Here is an 18,622-nt window from a genome sequence, read left to right as displayed (position 1 = left end):
ATAAATAAAAGGAGGAAGCAGATTACGGACGGCCTTGAAAATCGAGTTTTTTCAAAGCGTGCACTGGATGGCAGTTTCACCACTGACTCCCTAAATGATCTTGGGCAAATTATTAACCCTCTCCGAGACTCAGTTTCCTTTATCTTTAAACTAAGGATGATAATAATGGAAGGTAGCTTAAATGGTGGCTGTAAAGATGAAATGAGGCGATGCGTGTAAATCATTTGGCGGGAGGACCAGGTAAATAGTTAGGGGCTCGATAAGTAGAAGCAATTATTATGGTAACAATTGTTATTAACCCCACCGTCAGCAAATGGATACAGATGTCGGAGCGGGAGAAAGACGTGATCGAAGAGGTTCTTTGGCAGGATCCATCTCACCATTACTAATTACCTCCCCCTCAGAGTTAAAATATTGGACTCCACCACCTCTACCCGCTTCCTCACTCTGTAACTTCCTTCCTAGTAAACACCGTGCCCGGGAAGAGCCCACGACCAGCAACTAAAGTTCTCTCCTGTTTGTGGAGGGATTCCAGCCGAGAGCCCGGTCACTGTGGGCTCTTGCATTGATCTACGGCCTGTGGGGTGGAGAACCAGAGCTTCCCAATCCCAACCTCGAAGCCGCCGCCACCGCCGTGGATGTTTATTCAGGGTGCATCCCCAAGAGAGGAAAGCAGGTGATATTTCTTTTAATTTTAAACCATAGATATTTCCCCACGAATTCCAGGGAGAGGCCTAGGCTTTCGGAATTATCTCACCTTCTCAAGTCCGTTAGACGCTGAACTGAGAGTTTATCCTCTGTTGAGGAGAAGCCTCTCTGTGCCTCAGTTTCCTCGTCTGGGAAATGGGAGATAATACCGGTAACTAATTCATGAGGTTCTTATGAGGATCAAATGAATCAATATGTGTAAAGGGCCTAGAACATTGTCTGGTACATGGTGAGTGCTCTGTAGGTGTTAGCTCAAATTCCGTAAGGCCTTTATTTCTTCCCTCTTGTTTGTGATGCTTCGTATTTGTGGCCGTGTATGTTTGAATGGCGAGCATTAATGGTATCCTCGTGACAGGCTATTTCAGCCCCAGCGCACCTCTAGGTTAGAAGTAAATTCGGCCAATGGCTTACAGACGTCCTCCACGTCAGGGGTACCCAGCTTTTCCACAGACCCAGTAGTGGTTGTATCTGCTCATTTCATTTAGTTAGAAAATATGTTGCAGACAAAAGAATTTAAAATACATTTTTAAAATAGATTCCGGATCGAAGACGTTTAACTGGAAACTTTATTAACAACGATACCACCTGCACACATTTGAAAACACGCCTGTAGGAAATGTAAGGTTTCTTCAGTCCGTGATAACGCCCGGGGTCCGTCTGGACTCTTAAAACCCAGCAATGACTCCAAGGACCCCTTAGCCAAAAGCAGAGTTGAGCGGGTGATCAGACCAGCAAAATCAAAGCTTGGACAGAAAGATTCAACTTCTGTAATTGTGCAAAATAAAACTAAAATGCAGTCGCCCTCACATCTGAGGGTGGACAACATTAGCTGCGTGACCAGTGGACAGATCACTTTGCTTCTCTCGACCTCATTTGTAAAAAGGATATTAGCCTTGTCTATCTTACAGAGTCTGTCTTACATGGTGTCTTGAAAAGCAAATAAGATGGTGAAGTGTAAATAAAGCTCATCTCGTTGTGGAACAGAGGATGGGAGTGGGGGTGGGGGGTCAGAAAGGAAGGGAAAAGGGTCTTTCAGGGACCAATGCTCTCGAGGTAATGAAAATCAAAGAGGTTACACTAAACTCAGAAGCATAAAGAGATCTACCACTGCCACCTCCTGTCTTTGGGACAAAAAGGGTTCTCTTCCCAGCTGACAGAATTTTTTTCTCTCAACTACATATATAACCAAATTTAACTGTAAAATTATGAGTTGAGAATGCTGAAAAAATTCTTTACTTGTAAATGTAATAACCACAAAACTATAATTAGGCTTAAAGATTAGAGACTTATATCTACCACATTTAAATCCAAATCAGGAAAATTTAGAAACAGTAGTACACAGAATGGCTTACTGTAGGTATTCTTTACCATGTTGACATAGAATAATTTGCTTTTGCCTTATCGAAAATTAAATCGTGTTTTCTGCATTGATGGAGTGTATGTTCCTGAAAGCCTCTCATTCTTAGCTACAACAGACCCTCTTAAGGTCCCTGTTCATGTTGGTTTTGTGACACTCTTGCTCACTTCAAAAGGTTCTAGAGCACTTGCAAACTCAAATCCAATCAACTCTTCAAAAAATCAAAGAAAAACATTGGATCAGAGGTGAGCTCATTAGTGTAGTTAAAATTTGGCAACATTATCTGGCTAGTGTGTAAAAAGAATTCTTGGTTTCTTGCGTTTTGGTGTTTAATAAAAAGGCCCCTTACAATGACTGGCTGAAAGTAGCTTATTTTCTTTGTGCTACATTCAAGAAAGTTTAGTCGTGGACTTATGAGACAGTGTCTTTCAGCAACAACATTGCAAAGACAGATACATTGCAATTTTGCAATTTAATATGTACTCCTTTAAGAGCTGACCACACTACATAATCTTAAACAAAATGTCTTGAATACAAGTCTTCAAAAAGGTAACAAGACTGTAGAGTGAAGATAACATGTTCTCTTTGCCTGGATTTGCGTTTTCAGGGCTGTTAGCACGTTAAGCACTGTTGTGGCAGTTTTTCCCCTGACGTGCTCGTTAGTTGTAGATATCTGGAATTCGAAGACTCACCAACCGGAAAAATGAGGACGCAGACTCAAAAGGATGAGGTAAAACGATAGGATTTTTTGAAAGCGCCAAAATCCAGCTCTCTTGCAAGATGGGTTAACAAAAGCGAGATGCACTGAGTAGAAAAAGCTTTTATGTTTTTATGCTAGTTACTAGTCTGGCTGGCAAACATGGTATGATGGGACGTGATTTTATTGTTTGGTTAAAAAGTCTGCGCTTTTTGGATTTAACGGTTAGCACGTCTCCAGCCTGTGGTCCAAGACGGTGACTCGGGTTCCAGGTAGGGTATAGCCTCGAACCACGTGTTCCTACCCTAGACTGACCTGTTTTAACTTTTTAATACCTACACATCATCACCTACGACTTTTATAGCACTGCTAACAAATCTATATTTAAAAATACCGATACTTCATGCAAAAGCGTCCAGCTCCTCCAAGGACCCTTTGGTTGGCCCTAAAAAGGGCCTTTGGGGTTGTCACACGTCAAGCCTGCAGCGGCGGCTTAGCCTCCGAAACCATAGAGGGTGCGTCCCTGGCGCTTGAGGGCGTACACCACGTCCATGGCGGTGACCGTCTTGCGCTTGGCGTGCTCCGTGTAGGTGACCGCGTCACGGATCACGTTCTCCAGGAACACCTTCAGCACCCCCCGGGTCTCCTCGTAAATCAGGCCGGAGATGCGCTTGACTCCTCCCCGCCGTGCCAGGCGCCGGATGGCCGGCTTGGTGATGCCCTGGATGTTGTCTCGCAGGACTTTGCGGTGGCGCTTGGCGCCACCCTTACCCAGACCTTTGCCACCTTTGCCTCTCCCAGACGTGACTGCTGCGCCTAAATACACACGTGGTGTCACCTGCGGCTACTGGGCTCCTGATATACGAGCGTGCCGGACCGGATTGAACACCGCTAGTTCGCACACGCAAGCGGCCTCGCCCTCCTCGCCCGCGGCCCCCCTCCTCCCTCCCTCGCCGCCGCCCCCTAGCGGTCGCCTTGCGACACAGGCCGGGGCCGCGGAACCAGCGGCTGTTTCCCTCTCCATCTCCCCATCCGTGAGCTCGCCGGCGGCCTTACATATAGACAGAGAGGAAAGGCCTTTCCGCCGGGGGAAGCCCTGAGCAAGAGCAGAGGGAGTCCAGAGACGCGAATGGGACGAGCATCCCGGCGCCGGGTCTGATCCCGGCAGGACCCCCCCCCAGGCTCCCCAAACGTGGTTACTGAAAGGGCAGCGAAGCACATCTGGTCACTAGACTGCCTGCGGGATGGGCAGATCTCCAGAGCAGTGGCACTTGGGATCGAGAGGTAGGAGGAGGTCGCCATAATGCCCTAGTTAGTTTCTATTTTGGTGTCGTGCGGCCTGGCATTTTCACCTCACCCAGGAGAGATCAGATTCTAGGTAAACAGGTCTCACTGTACTGCTGAACCTCAGGGACGTCAGTCAGTCCAACGCACCGTCATTCGAAGCTCTGCTGAGAGCAAGATAGACCAAGGGGTCTCCTGTAATTGTTTCTAGACCCCCTGTAATCGACCCTCGTTCTCAGCCAGGGTTCATTTCACACGTTATGTCCCAACTGATGGCTCCACATGGAGCTCCAAAATTTAATGAATTGGGTGGGTTTTGCAAGAAGACATCCCCATATTTAGAGTCATTACCAGAAAAAGCATGTTCATTACCAGGGCCTTCTGTAGGCAAATCCACAAGAACGTATAGTTTCTGCATCAAAAAAAAAATTTTTTTTTGAGAAATATTTATCAGTTTAAAAAAATCTTACATGCCTTTTTTCATCTCTCCTTTGGCTCTATCTTCTATATGCTAATGAATCCCAAATCTATATATTTATCCAGACTTCTAGGCTCCAGACATGTAGATCCATTCTCCTGGTGGTCCTTTAGCCATTTTAAACCGAAAATCTAAAATCTCCAAAAATCAAAATATTTAAACGAAATCTCTAAAATGTAACTTTTATGGGGGCTGAGAAGATTCCTTCTCTTCTCCACCTGCACCCCTTCCCTGTCCATGGAATGGTGGCACCATGCATCACATGTCAAACAACACCCTGGAATTCACAATAGATATTGAAGGGTAGAATATGCTGCCCCAAAATGTGACTGTGGCAGTTTCGGACATCTCAATTCAAACTATGCTGCTTTGGTATATTGATTATTTTGAGCCATATGCACTTGAAAAACAGCAAGTGCAGGGATGGGCTTTCTTTGAACTCCCCTCATATGCCTAGAAAGAGCCACCAAAAAGGAACTCAATTATGTGGGCCTAAGGATTCAACTGATGAAAGACTGATTGAAAGGAACAAAGCATACAAATTTTAATATTTTTATGTGAACACAGGAGTCTTCAGAAGGAAAATGAAGACCTGAAGAGCCTGTTGGGTCCAAAAGTTTATATATACCTTTTAAAACACCAATACATTCTGGGGCTTGGGCTAAGGACAGTAAATTATGGGACAATGACTAGGATATATTTGAGGAAACTCATGGAAAGTAGGAGTTATTTTAATAGGTTGGTTTCTGCAGATCCATTTTGGCATCGACTGTCTGTTTCTGAAAAGAATGTTCGCTTCCTGGTACTGAGAGGGAACTTTTCGAATGGGAAATTTTATGAGCTGCTTTTCAGGTAAAAGGAGCAGGTCAGAGAGTCCTTCTTGCACTTGCCATTTCTCAAATGCCTTCAGCTCAAAATCAATATACCAAAGTGGCATATTTGGGGGTGGCATTCTGCACCCCATCAAATTCTTAACTGCTGTAGGGGAGGCAAAATTTTTCCTCTATCTTCTTAAGATTTTTGGCTGGGCCTGAGTATGAAATTGACATAAGACAGATTCACAGGAGAAAGAATATGCATTTATTTAGTGTAAGGAGCAGTTATCAAGTTGGGTGTATACAGTGAATTAGACACGAGCGGTAAATCAGGAAAATGTAACAAGACAGAAGGGCTCAGGTTAGGAAGGGCATTAATGGTAGAAAAGTGACCAGGAAGATAGAGTTAGTTTAACAATGTTTGTTTGTATGGATTACTCTCAGCTTTGACCTTGGTGATGGCAATGTTATTTTCCTCCTTATAAAGGCGGGCATCTTTTACATGGAGGTTGCATCTCCTGCTTTTAGGAAGAAAAGGGGAGGTCGGACAGTCCTCTTGCACCTGCAATTTTCCAAGTGCCTTTAGCTCAAACTAATCCTTATGCCAAAATGGCATGTTTTAGGTGTGGTTTACCTGGCATCGATGGGGGTCAGGGCACGCTACCCCAAAATATGTCACCTTAGCATATAAAACATTTTAAGCTTAGTTTCTCAATGACAGAAGCAAGTAGGCCACTTTGACTTTCCCTGGGACCATCTCCCCTGAAACAAGTCATTAAACCATCTTATAAGAGATGTCCTTCCTATGCCCAGAGGAAAGGAGAATTATCTTCACCGGAAAGGGGACACACAGAAGAATCCTAACACACAGGCCTTGCTGTTTCCCCCAGGTTACTATACTCACCTCAGGCTCCTTAACCTGTCCCATTTCTACGTAACTGCCCACTCTTCATTAAACCTAGCATAAAAATACTCAGGTCTGTTTCTTTGGATCTTCATTTCATTATGAAGGTTGCTGTGTCATGTAAAACTTACATTAAATAAATTTGTGTATTTTTCTCCTGTTACTCCTTGTCAGTTTAATTTTCAGATCCAGCCAGGGACCCTAACAGGGTCGAGAAAATCTTTCTCTCCTATACTATCCTTCACTATACAGTACAGGCAGCAGTGTTAAGGATGGGCAGAAAACCTGGACTTTTTATCCAATGAGCAAGATTTTGAGGGAATGAGTTTAATCTCAGAATGGGGTAAGGAAAGGATTTCTAAATCCTATGGTTTCTCAGTCTGGTCCAGGGCTACAAGCCACTCAAGATGAAAGGGATTTAGGCATATGGCCTGACCAACCCACAAACCAAAGATCAAGTCTTATATTGGTGGTACCTGAAATCCTGGGGATACTTGAAGTTAAAGATAAAACACAAACTATCTTCCTGGGACATATAATTTTAATTTGGTCCATTATTTTTGTATTAAAAACAAACACATGCACATATAAAACATTACGACCCTAATAATTCACTTCTTAATATTTTCCTCTGCTGGCTCATTTCCTATGGTTAATTTTAAGCTTCTAGTGCCTGTTTTTTTCCCCCTCACAGAACCAAATAATGAAATTGCAGTGTTCATTTTTGAAACTGCAGATTCTCATTATTAGTGGTGAAAGAAATTTCAGAAATAATAGGCGAAAAATATCCCCTCTTCCCCACAGCTGCAGCAAAGCAGGGGTTCTTCTGCATTATAAACTTACTTCTGATACAACGATGTATTGAGAAACTGAAATATCACCCCTCTATCATCCAATGTGGAGACTGGGTGAAACCGAAGTAACAGGAATCTGAATTCTGTTATTTAAAGTGACTTTGAAGGCAACCATACATTACAAACTGTTATAGTCTGAGAAGTGCTACCTATAACTTAAAAGTTTACTATTCTGATTGATTATCGTATCTGACTTATAATTAATATTTAAATTGACATCTCTTTTCTGAGAAGTAGAAATTCTTATACAATTTTTTTATTAAGCCAGAGGAAGACTCTTGAAATGTTCTGATTCTCTATGTTATAAAGGTAACATAGATTTTGTGATTGTTGGATTCTATATGAATATGTAGCTTGAGAATCTTTTTTCTTATTTAAATGAACACTTCCATACATCATGGCTATGGGTACATACATTAAAAAAAAAAAAAAAAGGTAAAAACCCAAAAACATTGCAAAAAATGTAACACTTGGGTGGGCTGCTTTGGGCTGTCATCTAGATCCCATAGGTAGTTTCTTCTTCTGATTGGAATACTTCAGTGGATAAGTTTGAGAAACACTGACTGATTTGATTTTGTTTTAAAATGTACCCCAAATCTGATGAAACTGGAAATCCATTATAATTTCATCCTTTTGCTTTAGCATATTATGTAAGCCTTGTTACTTATCTAGGACAAGCCATAATTTCTTTGCAACTCAGTTTCTTTATCTGTAAAATGAGGAAAATAACATCTACTTCACAGCTGGGATTAAATGAGATAGTGTATACAGAAGAATTTTTAAACACTGAGTAGTGCTCTTTAAATGTAAGGCATTATTACAAAACCACCACAGGAAGGGGGAACAGCTGTTCACATCAGGCACAGTTTTACATGCCATTTTAGATCTTTTCCCTAGAGAGATTTCTGCTGCCCAAGGGAACTCTCGAAGATATGAAGATAAGAAACTTCTACATTGTGTTTAGTGTTCCAGAAATCCCTTCAAAATTGCTTATTTTATTTTAACTTCAACAAGAAGATAATTCAAATTGACACCCTCAAAGTAAGTTTTAAGCTTTTGGGGCCTGCTTTTGTTTTCAGGTTTGAGTTTTTATAAAGTTTGCATGCAATGCTTTCAATCAAATAAGCATACATTTAAAAGTTTTATATTAACTATTACAACTTTAAGCATTGATAACCTTACATAAATGTTTTACGACATGCAACTTTCCAAGCAATACTTCAAAGCATGTGAAATAACTAAAAGGCAAAGGTCCAATTTCCTTATAAAGATATGAAACGTTTAAGCATTAGAAAACACCTATTGAAGGACATACGCTAGCACTCAGTAATCGATGAATAATTTATTTGCTTTGAATCTATTCACTATTTGTAAAGGAGAAATTAGTATTTCCGGTCTTACCTTCCTTGCCTTAGAAGCCTTTCGTCTAGGATCTAATTGGCCATCAATAAGTTGAGAAGGAGGGTACCCTATTTCAGGGAGAAAAGCCTACAGAAAGGAAGAAGGCTCTAACTCTCCACGTAGGGAGAGGTCAGCACACCACTTAGTCGAATCTCGAAGTCAGATACACCTAACTTCAACTTTTGGTTTCTTCAACTATAAGTGTTTTGCTGAACCTCAGTCATAAGGCACTTAGCGCGGAGTCAGACGCTAAATAAATCTGAGCTATGTGAAAGGAGTTAAGTAACTTGTAACTGGAAATGATAGGCTGAAACCTAACTCATGTTTGTAATTCTATGTAACCTGTTAAAATATAAATCTCAAGCATACAAAAATACTTTGTAAATTGCCTTCAAAAGTTACACCAATAATTTAAAGGAAAGGTCATTAAAAAACCGCCTGTGATCTATAAGATTACAGAAAAACATGGGAAGGGGGGGTAATAAGGAAGAAGATTAGCATAAGAATCCTGGCCCCAATAAATAGGATTGAATTCTAGCCAATAAGATAACAATTCTAGAAAGTCCTAGTTTTTCTGGCCCAATCAAGACAAAGCTATGTCTATAAATAAGGCTGCCTAGGGTTCTCGAAATGAAAGATCCACATCATGGCTCGTACTAAGCAGACTGCACGCAAGTCGACCGGTGGCAAGGCTCCGCGCAAGCAGCTGGCCACGAAGGCGGCCCGCAAGAGCGCGCCTGCCACGGGCGGCGTCAAGAAGCCGCACCGCTACCGGCCGGGCACCGTGGCGCTGCGCGAGATCCGCCGCTACCAGAAGTCCACGGAGCTGCTGATCCGCAAGCTGCCCTTCCAGCGCCTGGTGCGCGAGATCGCGCAGGACTTCAAGACCGACCTGCGTTTCCAGAGCTCGGCCGTCATGGCGCTGCAGGAGGCCAGCGAGGCCTACCTGGTGGGGCTGTTCGAGGACACTAACCTGTGCGCCATCCACGCCAAGCGCGTCACCATCATGCCCAAGGACATCCAGCTGGCGCGCCGCATCCGCGGGGAGCGGGCCTAAAGCATGCCATCTTAAGCAGACGACCTTAAAGGCTCTTTTCAGAGCCACCCACGTTGTCATGAAGAGCAGCTGTACTACTTTGCTTTTCGGTTAACGTTAATTCCTTTACACTGGTGTTAGTACGTGGGTGGAGGAGAGTTAGCACCTGGTGCTGAGGCGGTTATGGAATCCCAATGATCGAGGCTAGAGGGGAAAGCGGAGGCCAAATTACGTACGTAGTTTTGGGTCAACTCTGCTTTCACGTCCTGGTTTAAATCTTGATTTAAAAGTACAGGGCGCCAACCTTGTTTCTGTGCCGAAAAATCTGCATGGGGATGAAATCCGCCCTTATCAGTCGTTTGTAACGTTCCGAGGTGATAGTGGAAAACGTAAGCACAAATCTGAATAACGAAATTGACACTTTTTGAAGGTCGATAATAACCCGTTTTCGACTCGATTTCAGTTACTGCAACTAAACCGGATGTTGGATAAAATTCTCGATCCCCAAGTAGTTCGCCGGGATTCTAACTGATAAAATGAATGGGGATAAACAGGCATTGTGCTGAGTCATGAGATGAGTAAGATTCCAAGGACGGGGCGGGGATGGAGGCGAGTTCCTTTTTAAATATTAAGCCTTTTCCGGGCTTGTGCTTAAAAATTATACAAATCCAATTTCTACTTTAGCATAATACAGGCAGTGCAAACAAATGGGAACTTCAGGGAAATAAGTACCTGGAGTCTAAAAATGTGAGCTGAGGAATGTTTCGAAACAAAACTTTCACAAAGTACACAGCAAAACCATGCAAAAATAGAAGTTAACTTATCTTTGGCTGGCGCTTCAGTCTCTTCTGTACACAAATCTACAATTCGAAGTGAAAACAACAGAAGATCCCTAAACCGTTGAAACTATCACTTCACATAATTTACTGGTTAGTGTGAAGTGGAACATTTTGATTGGCTAACAAGATTTCTGTTCTAATGACCACTAAGGGAGCCCAAGCAGAATCTTATTTACATGGGCTCCACCTCTATGACGACACTGCTAGATGTTAACCAATAAAAATTTAGTACTGTGCCAGTCCTCATTTACATACAGTCTCTATAAATAGCGTGGAATCAACTGCGTTGCTTATAGTTGCGGTCGTTTTTTGCAGCGTTTTGCCGTTTCTTTGTGTGAAAATGCCAGATCCAGCAAAATCTGCTCCGGCTCCCAAGAAGGGCTCCAAGAAAGCTGTTACGAAAGTGCAGAAGAAGGATGGGAAGAAGCGTAAGCGCAGCCGGAAGGAGAGTTATTCCGTTTATGTGTACAAAGTCCTGAAGCAGGTTCATCCTGACACCGGTATCTCGTCCAAGGCCATGGGCATCATGAATTCTTTCGTCAACGACATCTTCGAGCGCATCGCCGGCGAGGCCTCCCGTCTGGCGCATTACAACAAGCGTTCGACCATCACGTCCCGGGAGATCCAGACGGCCGTGCGCCTGCTGCTGCCGGGCGAGCTGGCCAAGCACGCCGTGTCCGAGGGCACCAAGGCCGTGACCAAGTACACCAGCTCCAAGTAAGGGCACGCAAGGAACGCGACAAAACAGCTATTTTACCCCAAAGGCTCTTTTCAGAGCCACTTCAGTTATCGAAGAAGGCGGCTGTAAGCACTTGGGAGGTTGGTAAGTTTTTGTTTAGGTGGGATGATCCCATTGTCACAAATATATTTGGACCTATGACTAGGTTGGAATTGAGAAAGGTTCCTCCGGCTGTTAATTCGAAACCTGTAGCTCATTGGTGCCACCTGGTGGTACCGCTCTAGCTGGTAGAAGTGCTTAGTTCTCTACTACCTAATTCTAAGGGGTCCTTAATGGAGGCCAGGTACACAACCGAGAATAAAGATTTGACACCCCTTATGTAACTAGTGTGTGAGAAGGGCTATCTGTCCACTACTCTGCCCCTAAGTGTCTTCGGACCCCTTCAGTAAGCAAGCTGCAGTACACTTCCTAGCGTGTAGATAGAAATACCTCAGTTCCCCACTCCACTAATGTTTTAATCTACATGTTTTTAATGAACTCATAACTCACAAACTATTCAATAAAGTCATATGCTTCAGTTTGTAGGCCATCCTAGAAGTCCAGACCCAGCCATCTTCCCCTGCTTTTCCTTTCCAGAAACAAACATGTTTTGTCTCCACTCCATGGGATATTCGGCAATATCCAGACATTCTTGTCATCACTTGGGGAGAGGTGCTACTGTCATCTAGTGGGTAGAGGCTAGGGATGCTGCTAAATACCCTATAATACACAGACAGCCTCCATAACTAAATCACCTGGTCTATAACGTCGCCCCTTGTGCAGAGAGACTCAGAGCCCAAAGGCTTCAGGGTTTGATCCTCATTTCTGTCAAAACTTCCCTCAGTCCTGCTCAGCCAATGTTGTTGCTCTTGGTGAAAGCTGAGCAATACATAGACTTTAACTGTTTACTCCACAGGAAAATGATCTCCAGGGCAAGGACCTTGTCTTGGTTCCACAACTAACTTTACTGGTTATAAGAACCACGTTGGTGCTTGTGAAACACATTTCCAGTTGCATCGCTTGAAGTTTTCTGATGAGGTGGTGACTGGGGAAGTGGTTTTTAGTGGTCTCAGGTGGTTTACTTTTCTTTTTTTTTTTAAATAGGTTTTAGGAGCATGATAAAAGGCCAGTTAACATGCAGGATGAATTTTTAAGGACCTCTTGCATAACTCGAGCCTAACCCTGACAAAGGCTGGTGGATGTTTTTTCCAAAGGAAATATTCCCCTTGAGACAAAAGGAAAAATCTTAGTTTCCAATTTGAGAGTCAAGCTTCAAAAATAAACCATTCTTGATAAATTTGGGAGAATTTACATGACAACTTTGTGCTTAAAATAAATTTTATATATAATGTATAATGTAAGAGTTCAAATTTACATCCACTTAAAAGTTGCATAGAATGAGCTGTAATGATTTATTTCACTAACAAATTAGGATTCTTAGTGAGTCATCTTTTCCTGGCAACTATTAAACAAGAGGCCAGGGGAAGATGACGCAACTGAGAATCTAAATTTTCTAGTGAAAAAAAATTATTACACAGCACATTTTATGGTAAGAAAATTTACTCAGTAAGTGAGGCAGCCGGGGTGGTCTGTCTGATACCCAGTCAAGCTATCAGAGAATATGGCTGGTCTCTATGCCTAGGATCCTGAAGTCCAGGGGCTCTCTTCTCCCTGAGGACTAGGAATTATGTTTCTCAGTTTTTTGAAGTTGTTACATTGTCAATTGGCTCACCTAAGCAAAAGCTATTGTTAACTATCCATTAGGATTAAACCCCAGCTCTTGAAACTAAAAGGCTTCTACCATCTGGCCGAAATTTACCTTCTTCAATGACTCATTTGCCCCTGTCTTCCAGTTGAGCTGAAATGTTCTACTGTCCCATAAGACATCTTGAATTTCTCTTCCTTTGCGCTTTTGTCATATCGTTCTCTTAAGTGGTAGTACTCTCAGTTGTTCTCTGGGCTATTCAAACCCTAACAACCTCTGAGTTCTTTAAACTCTTGCTCAGATCTCACTCTGTAAAACCGTCCCATCCAAATCTAGGTCGCAGGGGGGAGTCTTTCTCCTTTTAACTCAAGGCTTTGTTCCTTGCACAATGAATTCAAAATTAACTGTGTGGCTTTGTGAACTGTGCAGGCTTGTTCCTTAATTTTTTCATTGTTTTTACATTTTCTTGTGTTTGTCCTCTACTAGAGGGCAGTCCCCTCACCCCCTTTTTAAACTTCTTGGGATCTTTCACAAAGGCTATCTATCCCAGTGCCTATTATAAAATAGCTTTTCAATGAAAGTTTGTTGACTGCCCAGATCGTAAAACACAAGCAAATTGATCTGAGGATGGTAGGTTTAAGTATTTCAATAAGCTTTTTTCTGCAGTTTTTCCTAATTCTTTGCTTCTTTAACCAGGAATGCTCTTTTAATTGCCCTTAATAGTTATCAACCCAGTTAAGACTTCTGTTAGAGATTTAAAATTCCTGAGAAGGGCAGATAAAGTACTGTACTGGATGGCTTCCCTTCAGCCAATGCATCTTTGTGGTCAAAAGGATAAGATTAGAGTGGAGCTTTTTCAGCCTACTTTGAGGTGCTGCTTTTCCACTGTCATAAACAAGGATGTGGAGGGAGGTGAGTTCCAGCAGACCAAAAAAAAAAAAGTGTAGTATTAAGAAACTTTAAATATCAGATCCAGAAAACAAGCATTGCAAAAGTAGAAGTGGGATTGGCCTGCATCAAGTCAAATGTCATCCAGATTGGTTAAGTCATCTTTTCAGGGATTGGCGAATGGATCGTAATATGCATAGAAACCTAAAAGATGACAATTCAATCTTCTGCAATGACTTTGAGACAAATATCTCACTTTTAAAATGGGTGCATTTCCCAAAAGTGACCTTAAAACCAAGCAGGCTCTTGAAGACAGATCACCTGGTTTGTAGCCTGTGCTCCGCTTTGTCAGTAGTATGACTAAAGCAAGTTTTTGAATCTTCTATTTCAGTTTCCTCATCTCTAAATTGGAGATAATAGTAATGCTTACTTCATAATGCTTTTGTGAAGGGCAAATGAGTAAATACAGATTAAAAAATGCTTAGATTAATGTTTGACACTTAATAAACACTTCAAATTTTAGTTGATATTGATAGTAGAGAAGACCTGTTGAGTGTTATGCAAGTTTTTTCATCTCTAATGTACCACAGAAAATATTGACCAATTCACGATAGTATACTAAACACATGTTGTGTTCTTCCCATTGAGAGAAGAGAGGAGGCGTCTGAAAAAAATGCAAAGGAACGGGCCTGCAGAAATAATCGACTCAGCTGGTTAAAACTACTCTCTCCTCCCATTCTTCGGCTAACATGTTTTCCCATAGTTACCTCCCCCACCTCAAGGATTCTCCAGCTCACATGTTGATTCATAGCTTGCTACCCAACTAATGTTCTTTCTGTGTAGCTGTGTAGGAATAACAAGACTGTAAAACGGCTTGTTATGTTACAATTAGAGCTCAGCATTTGGATAGGAATCCACTGAGCAGGTCCCATCTCTCTGTTCAAGAATCCTACAATGGTGCTAATAACACCAAGGTCACTGGTTCTACAAAACAAATGACTGGTAAGACCAGTGGTCTAGAAATTCCTCCCCACTTGCAGCCCCCCACCCGAAGCTCCCCCTCCCATCCTGAGTCATGCAGCACATGTGAAACCTCAGACAAAGGAATCATGTGCCCCTTGCATGGACACTGCAAGGGTATATAATCTATAAGAAATCTAACCAAGGAGAGATCGTGCTTTGGGTCTGTTGAATGCCCCAAGCTCTCCGCCGGCATTAAATTCTCCTTCCTCTAACAAAGTTGTCTGAGCATCTAATTTCCACTGTCGGGTGTCGCTTCCTACAACATCGTCTTCCACCCCAAATTCTTAGAAATGACAGGAAATTGACAAAAAAGATGGTAGATAAAGTAAGAGTGAAGAGGGCAAGAAAAATTAACTAGAGATCTTGGGAATTTAAAATTTGGTTGTTGACACAAGAATTCAGGACTAAATCCAGAATAGAATAGGTATAGCTGGGAGAAAATATAGGAACTGAAAGGTGAAGCCCAGAAATCCCATCCACAATGCCATGTAAAAGGATACAAAAATAAAAAATAAGAAAAAATGTTAAGTGACATAGATGATAGATTCAGATGTTATAAATGCTTATCTCCTCTCTTCAAGGCTTTTTTTTCTGCCCTTCCAGAAGAAGTGGGCCTCAAAGTCACAGCCAGACTCCAGATGATTGCTGTTCACTGGGGATCATGTCATTGCTTCCTCGAAATTATCTTCTCAAGAGAGCACTACACTGGGGAAATTTATTTCTCCAGAATGTGTGAACCAATTGTTTCTAGTGTTTCTTAGAGATTTTCTATCTCCATTAACTCACGTAACATGTTTGAGAATCTCACCCTTTATTTAACACACACTCCCTCTCCACAATTTCTTTTCTACCCTAAGTCTAAGGGTTAAGGAGTTAATATGTGTTTAGTATGATATAGAGATGAAAGGGAAGGCAGGAAGATGAGCTTCTTACCCTTTGGGGGTTTTTACCCCATATTTAGAAACAAACCAAGAAATAAGGAATAAAGGAAGGACAGCAAACGATTGTATTGGTTCTCATCTTACTGCCACTGTGCATTAACAAGCAAGTACTTACAGGAGCCCAGATTTTCAACTTCCTAGCATTTTTTGACATCCTGCTTTCCATTGCCAAGCTTAATATGCAGCTCTCTTAGGATCTTTCAGTTTTTATACTATTATAGATATGATGTTGATAATAATCGCTTCTTAAGATTCTAACAATACCATTTACAATAACACAAAAATGAAAGACCTAGAAATCATCAAAAAGAACAAAGCTTCTAGAGGGCACTATTATGAGATATTAATAATGACATAGTCATGAATTAGAAAAGTCAATATTGTAATAATGTCAGTATTCCCCCACCCCAAAGATCTACAGACTTAATGCAATCAAACTCCAATATTCTCAGAATTTGACATAGTTGATGACTCTTGAGACACTTTCTGTTTCTCCTACCTAGTCAGCAATTCCTTGTCAATATCCTTTGCTGCCACCTCTTCTACACAACCTTTAAGATTTGGCACGTCCCAGGGTTCAGCCTTAGACCTTTTTCTGTTCTCTATCTGTACTTTCCATTTACACTGTCTCTTCGAGTCCTGTGACTCTGAATACAACACATGGATCACTCTCAGATTTTTATCTCTAATTCAGGATTGTTCCCTGAGCTCCACTCATATATCCACTGCTTTTTCAACAGTTATGCTTAAATGTCAAATAGAACCTTACACGTCCAATACAAAACTTTTGATTCTTGCTACTCCTCTTCCCTGCTCCACCAATTTGCTCTTTCTCAGCTCAGTCAGTGGAATCTGTTTATTGCTCTGGCTCCAAACCTAGTTGTTCCTGATTCCTCTTTTTCCCACATTCCCTACATCTGATCAATCAGCAAGCTTTTTTGGCAGTTCCTACAAAATGCATTCCGAATGTGACCACTTCTCAACACCTCCACGGTAGTCCGAGCTACCATTCTCTCTCACCTGGATTCCTGTTTTCCTTTGCTTTCACTGTTGTCCCCTTACTGCCTCTGGGGTCTGTCTGCAACTAGGCCTGGTGGCACTGAGGACTGTCAAACCTCTTCCAGCTAGTTGCTTGGAATGCAAAGCAGGTCTGGCCATCTTTGGCTTCTCCGCAGGAAAATGCCTAAGTTCAGAAGGCACTGGAGTTTCTCCCACCTGAGTGTGGGAGCCAGGAAAGACCCAGAATGGACCTGACTTTTCTTGTTATACCTCAAACCAGTCGATCCACTTCGGGGATTCCTTCTCAGGTTAGGAACCCCCTGAGTTTTCTGAATAAGCCTGGACTCTCGCAGAAACTCCCGGGGTCCTAGAATGTTTTAGGGTTTTCCCTTGAGAGCCTGGAAGATGAGAAAACAGCCGCCCCCAACCCGCCCCCACTGATCCACTGTCCTCACAAGCAGTTGCCTGTTCTCCCTGTCCACGCTGAGGTGTAGTGCTTGTCTGGAAGCCCTGAGGATTACAGAGCGGGCCCCACACACTCTCAGATGAAGCCTCGGTAGGTCCAACAGACCCCGGGTATTGACCGTGCTGAGTCTGAGGGCAGAGAAGGAACACCTCACCTCCCTTCCCAAATCCACCCACCCGCTGCATCGGTCCCCTCCAGGGCCTCGTTCTCAGTCCTGGAAACCCTTTTGTCATCCGGGATAAAACAGGCCTTGGACTCCCGAGGGCGAAGCCCCGCGGCTCCCCAGTGCATTTCGGAGCAGCCCCTGCCCACCCGCAAGCTGCTTCTGCCGCCGGGGGTCCCTTCCTGGCTCCGATGGTGGTGGAACCAGCGGGGAGGTGGGTCTGTGCTTGACTGGACGACTCCCTCCCTCCGGCCACCGCCTCCTTTCTAGCTGTCTCCCCCAGACCCCCCACCGGCCCCCGTTTTGACCGCCCCGCCCGGGTGCCGGCGGAGGCCGGGGCGGAGCGCTCAGGCCGGCGCGCTCGGCGCCTCCCAGCAGCCCCTGCGCGAGGCGGCGGCCGCGGCTGCAGCGACCACAGGTCGCCGCCGGGTGGCGCCGCCGCCGGCCGTCGAGCGGGCGCGTCGGCCATCGCCTTGGGCTTCGCGCCATGCTTCCTGCGGCTGTGACTCGGCCGACTCGGGAGCCGTCTCCTCACACCTGCCGGCCTCGAGTAAACAATAACGGCGAGATGGAGGGGACCGCTCACGAGTTGGGTGCTCGCCTTGGTACCGGGGGGAATCGGACACGCACGACCCCTCGCCCTCCTCCACCCGCACTGCCGATGCCGCCAACGCACTCTCTCGGCTCCGGGGAAGCAAAAAAACTTCTCTCGGGTTTTAGGGGAGGTTGCGGGAAGCGTGTTCGCTTCGCGCAGCCGGGGCCCCACGCACGCGCGGCGGCGGCCTCCGTGGCGAGCTCAGGTCGCAATATGCGCAGGTGGCCACGGCGTGGCGCCAGCGGCCCGCCGCGGGACACGCTGGGAGCACAGGGCCTGGGCGGGTCGGAGAGCTACCGCAGTGACCTATTCATCTCGGAGCCACTGGTTCCAGCTACTAGTTAAGTGTGGAGCTAATAAAAAATGTATTAATGACCTTGTTAAGTAGCTGGATTACAATAGAATCTACTAACATTCCAGTTAGGAACAGAGAAATGATGTATGACTGATAGCAAGCAGATTTGCAACCAAGTAAAAATATAAGCACTGTATAGATTTACAGCATTCAGTACTTTTTTTGCGAGGGCGGCGGGTAAAAATAAAACGATTTCTTTTAAATTATTCGAGAAAATATAAAACACCAAGTTACCTTCAATGCATTCCTTTTACTTGACGGTGAACCCTAGCCTGTGCTGATACAGCCAGATTCACAGGTGACTAGAATAGGTACAGAGCTGTGCTGTGCTTAAGTTTGTTGCCTAAATGAAATGAAGCATGGTTATCAATATTTCTTACTTACACTCTCATGCCT

At 43.7% G+C, this 18,622-nt stretch overlaps 3 protein-coding genes across 4 annotated transcripts; 2 read left to right on the top strand and 1 right to left on the bottom strand.

The window, feature by feature from the left end:
• Window positions 1-3,196: 3,196 nt before the first annotated feature.
• Window positions 3,197-4,064, bottom strand: LOC120584947 (histone H4-like). The gene is made up of 2 exons (XM_039841004.1): window positions 3,963-4,064; window positions 3,197-3,600 (listed from the first exon to the last, which is right to left on the bottom strand). Exons 1-2 carry the CDS (start codon window positions 4,062-4,064, stop codon window positions 3,256-3,258), a joined length of 447 nt encoding a protein of 148 aa, XP_039696938.1. The 3' UTR covers window positions 3,197-3,255.
• Window positions 4,065-9,116: 5,052 nt separating this feature from the next.
• LOC120585178 (histone H3) lies at window positions 9,117-9,606 on the top strand. The gene has a single exon (XM_039841460.1). The coding sequence runs from the start codon at window positions 9,145-9,147 to the stop codon at window positions 9,553-9,555; it is 411 nt and encodes a 136-aa protein (XP_039697394.1). The 5' UTR covers window positions 9,117-9,144; the 3' UTR covers window positions 9,556-9,606.
• Window positions 9,607-10,655: 1,049 nt separating this feature from the next.
• LOC120585182 (histone H2B type 2-F) lies at window positions 10,656-15,711 on the top strand. 2 transcript variants are annotated; one of them, XM_039841466.1, is made up of 2 exons: window positions 10,656-11,192; window positions 15,289-15,711. In XM_039841466.1, the coding sequence occupies exon 1, from the start codon at window positions 10,714-10,716 to the stop codon at window positions 11,092-11,094; it is 381 nt and encodes a 126-aa protein (XP_039697400.1). In that variant the 5' UTR covers window positions 10,656-10,713; the 3' UTR covers window positions 11,095-11,192; window positions 15,289-15,711. The 2 variants fall into 2 exon arrangements, with proteins under 2 accessions (XP_039697400.1, XP_039697399.1); XM_039841465.1 differs by having other exon boundaries at window positions 10,656-11,196.
• Window positions 15,712-18,622: the final 2,911 nt, after the last annotated feature.

Source organism: Pteropus medius, unplaced genomic scaffold (genome assembly GCF_902729225.1).
Source record: "Pteropus medius unplaced genomic scaffold, Ma_sr-lr_union100, whole genome shotgun sequence".
Classification (NCBI taxonomy): Eukaryota; Metazoa; Chordata; class Mammalia; order Chiroptera; family Pteropodidae; genus Pteropus; species Pteropus medius.
The sequence above is the reverse complement of the archived record's forward strand: the minus strand, read 5'-3'. Positions and strand labels throughout refer to the sequence as shown.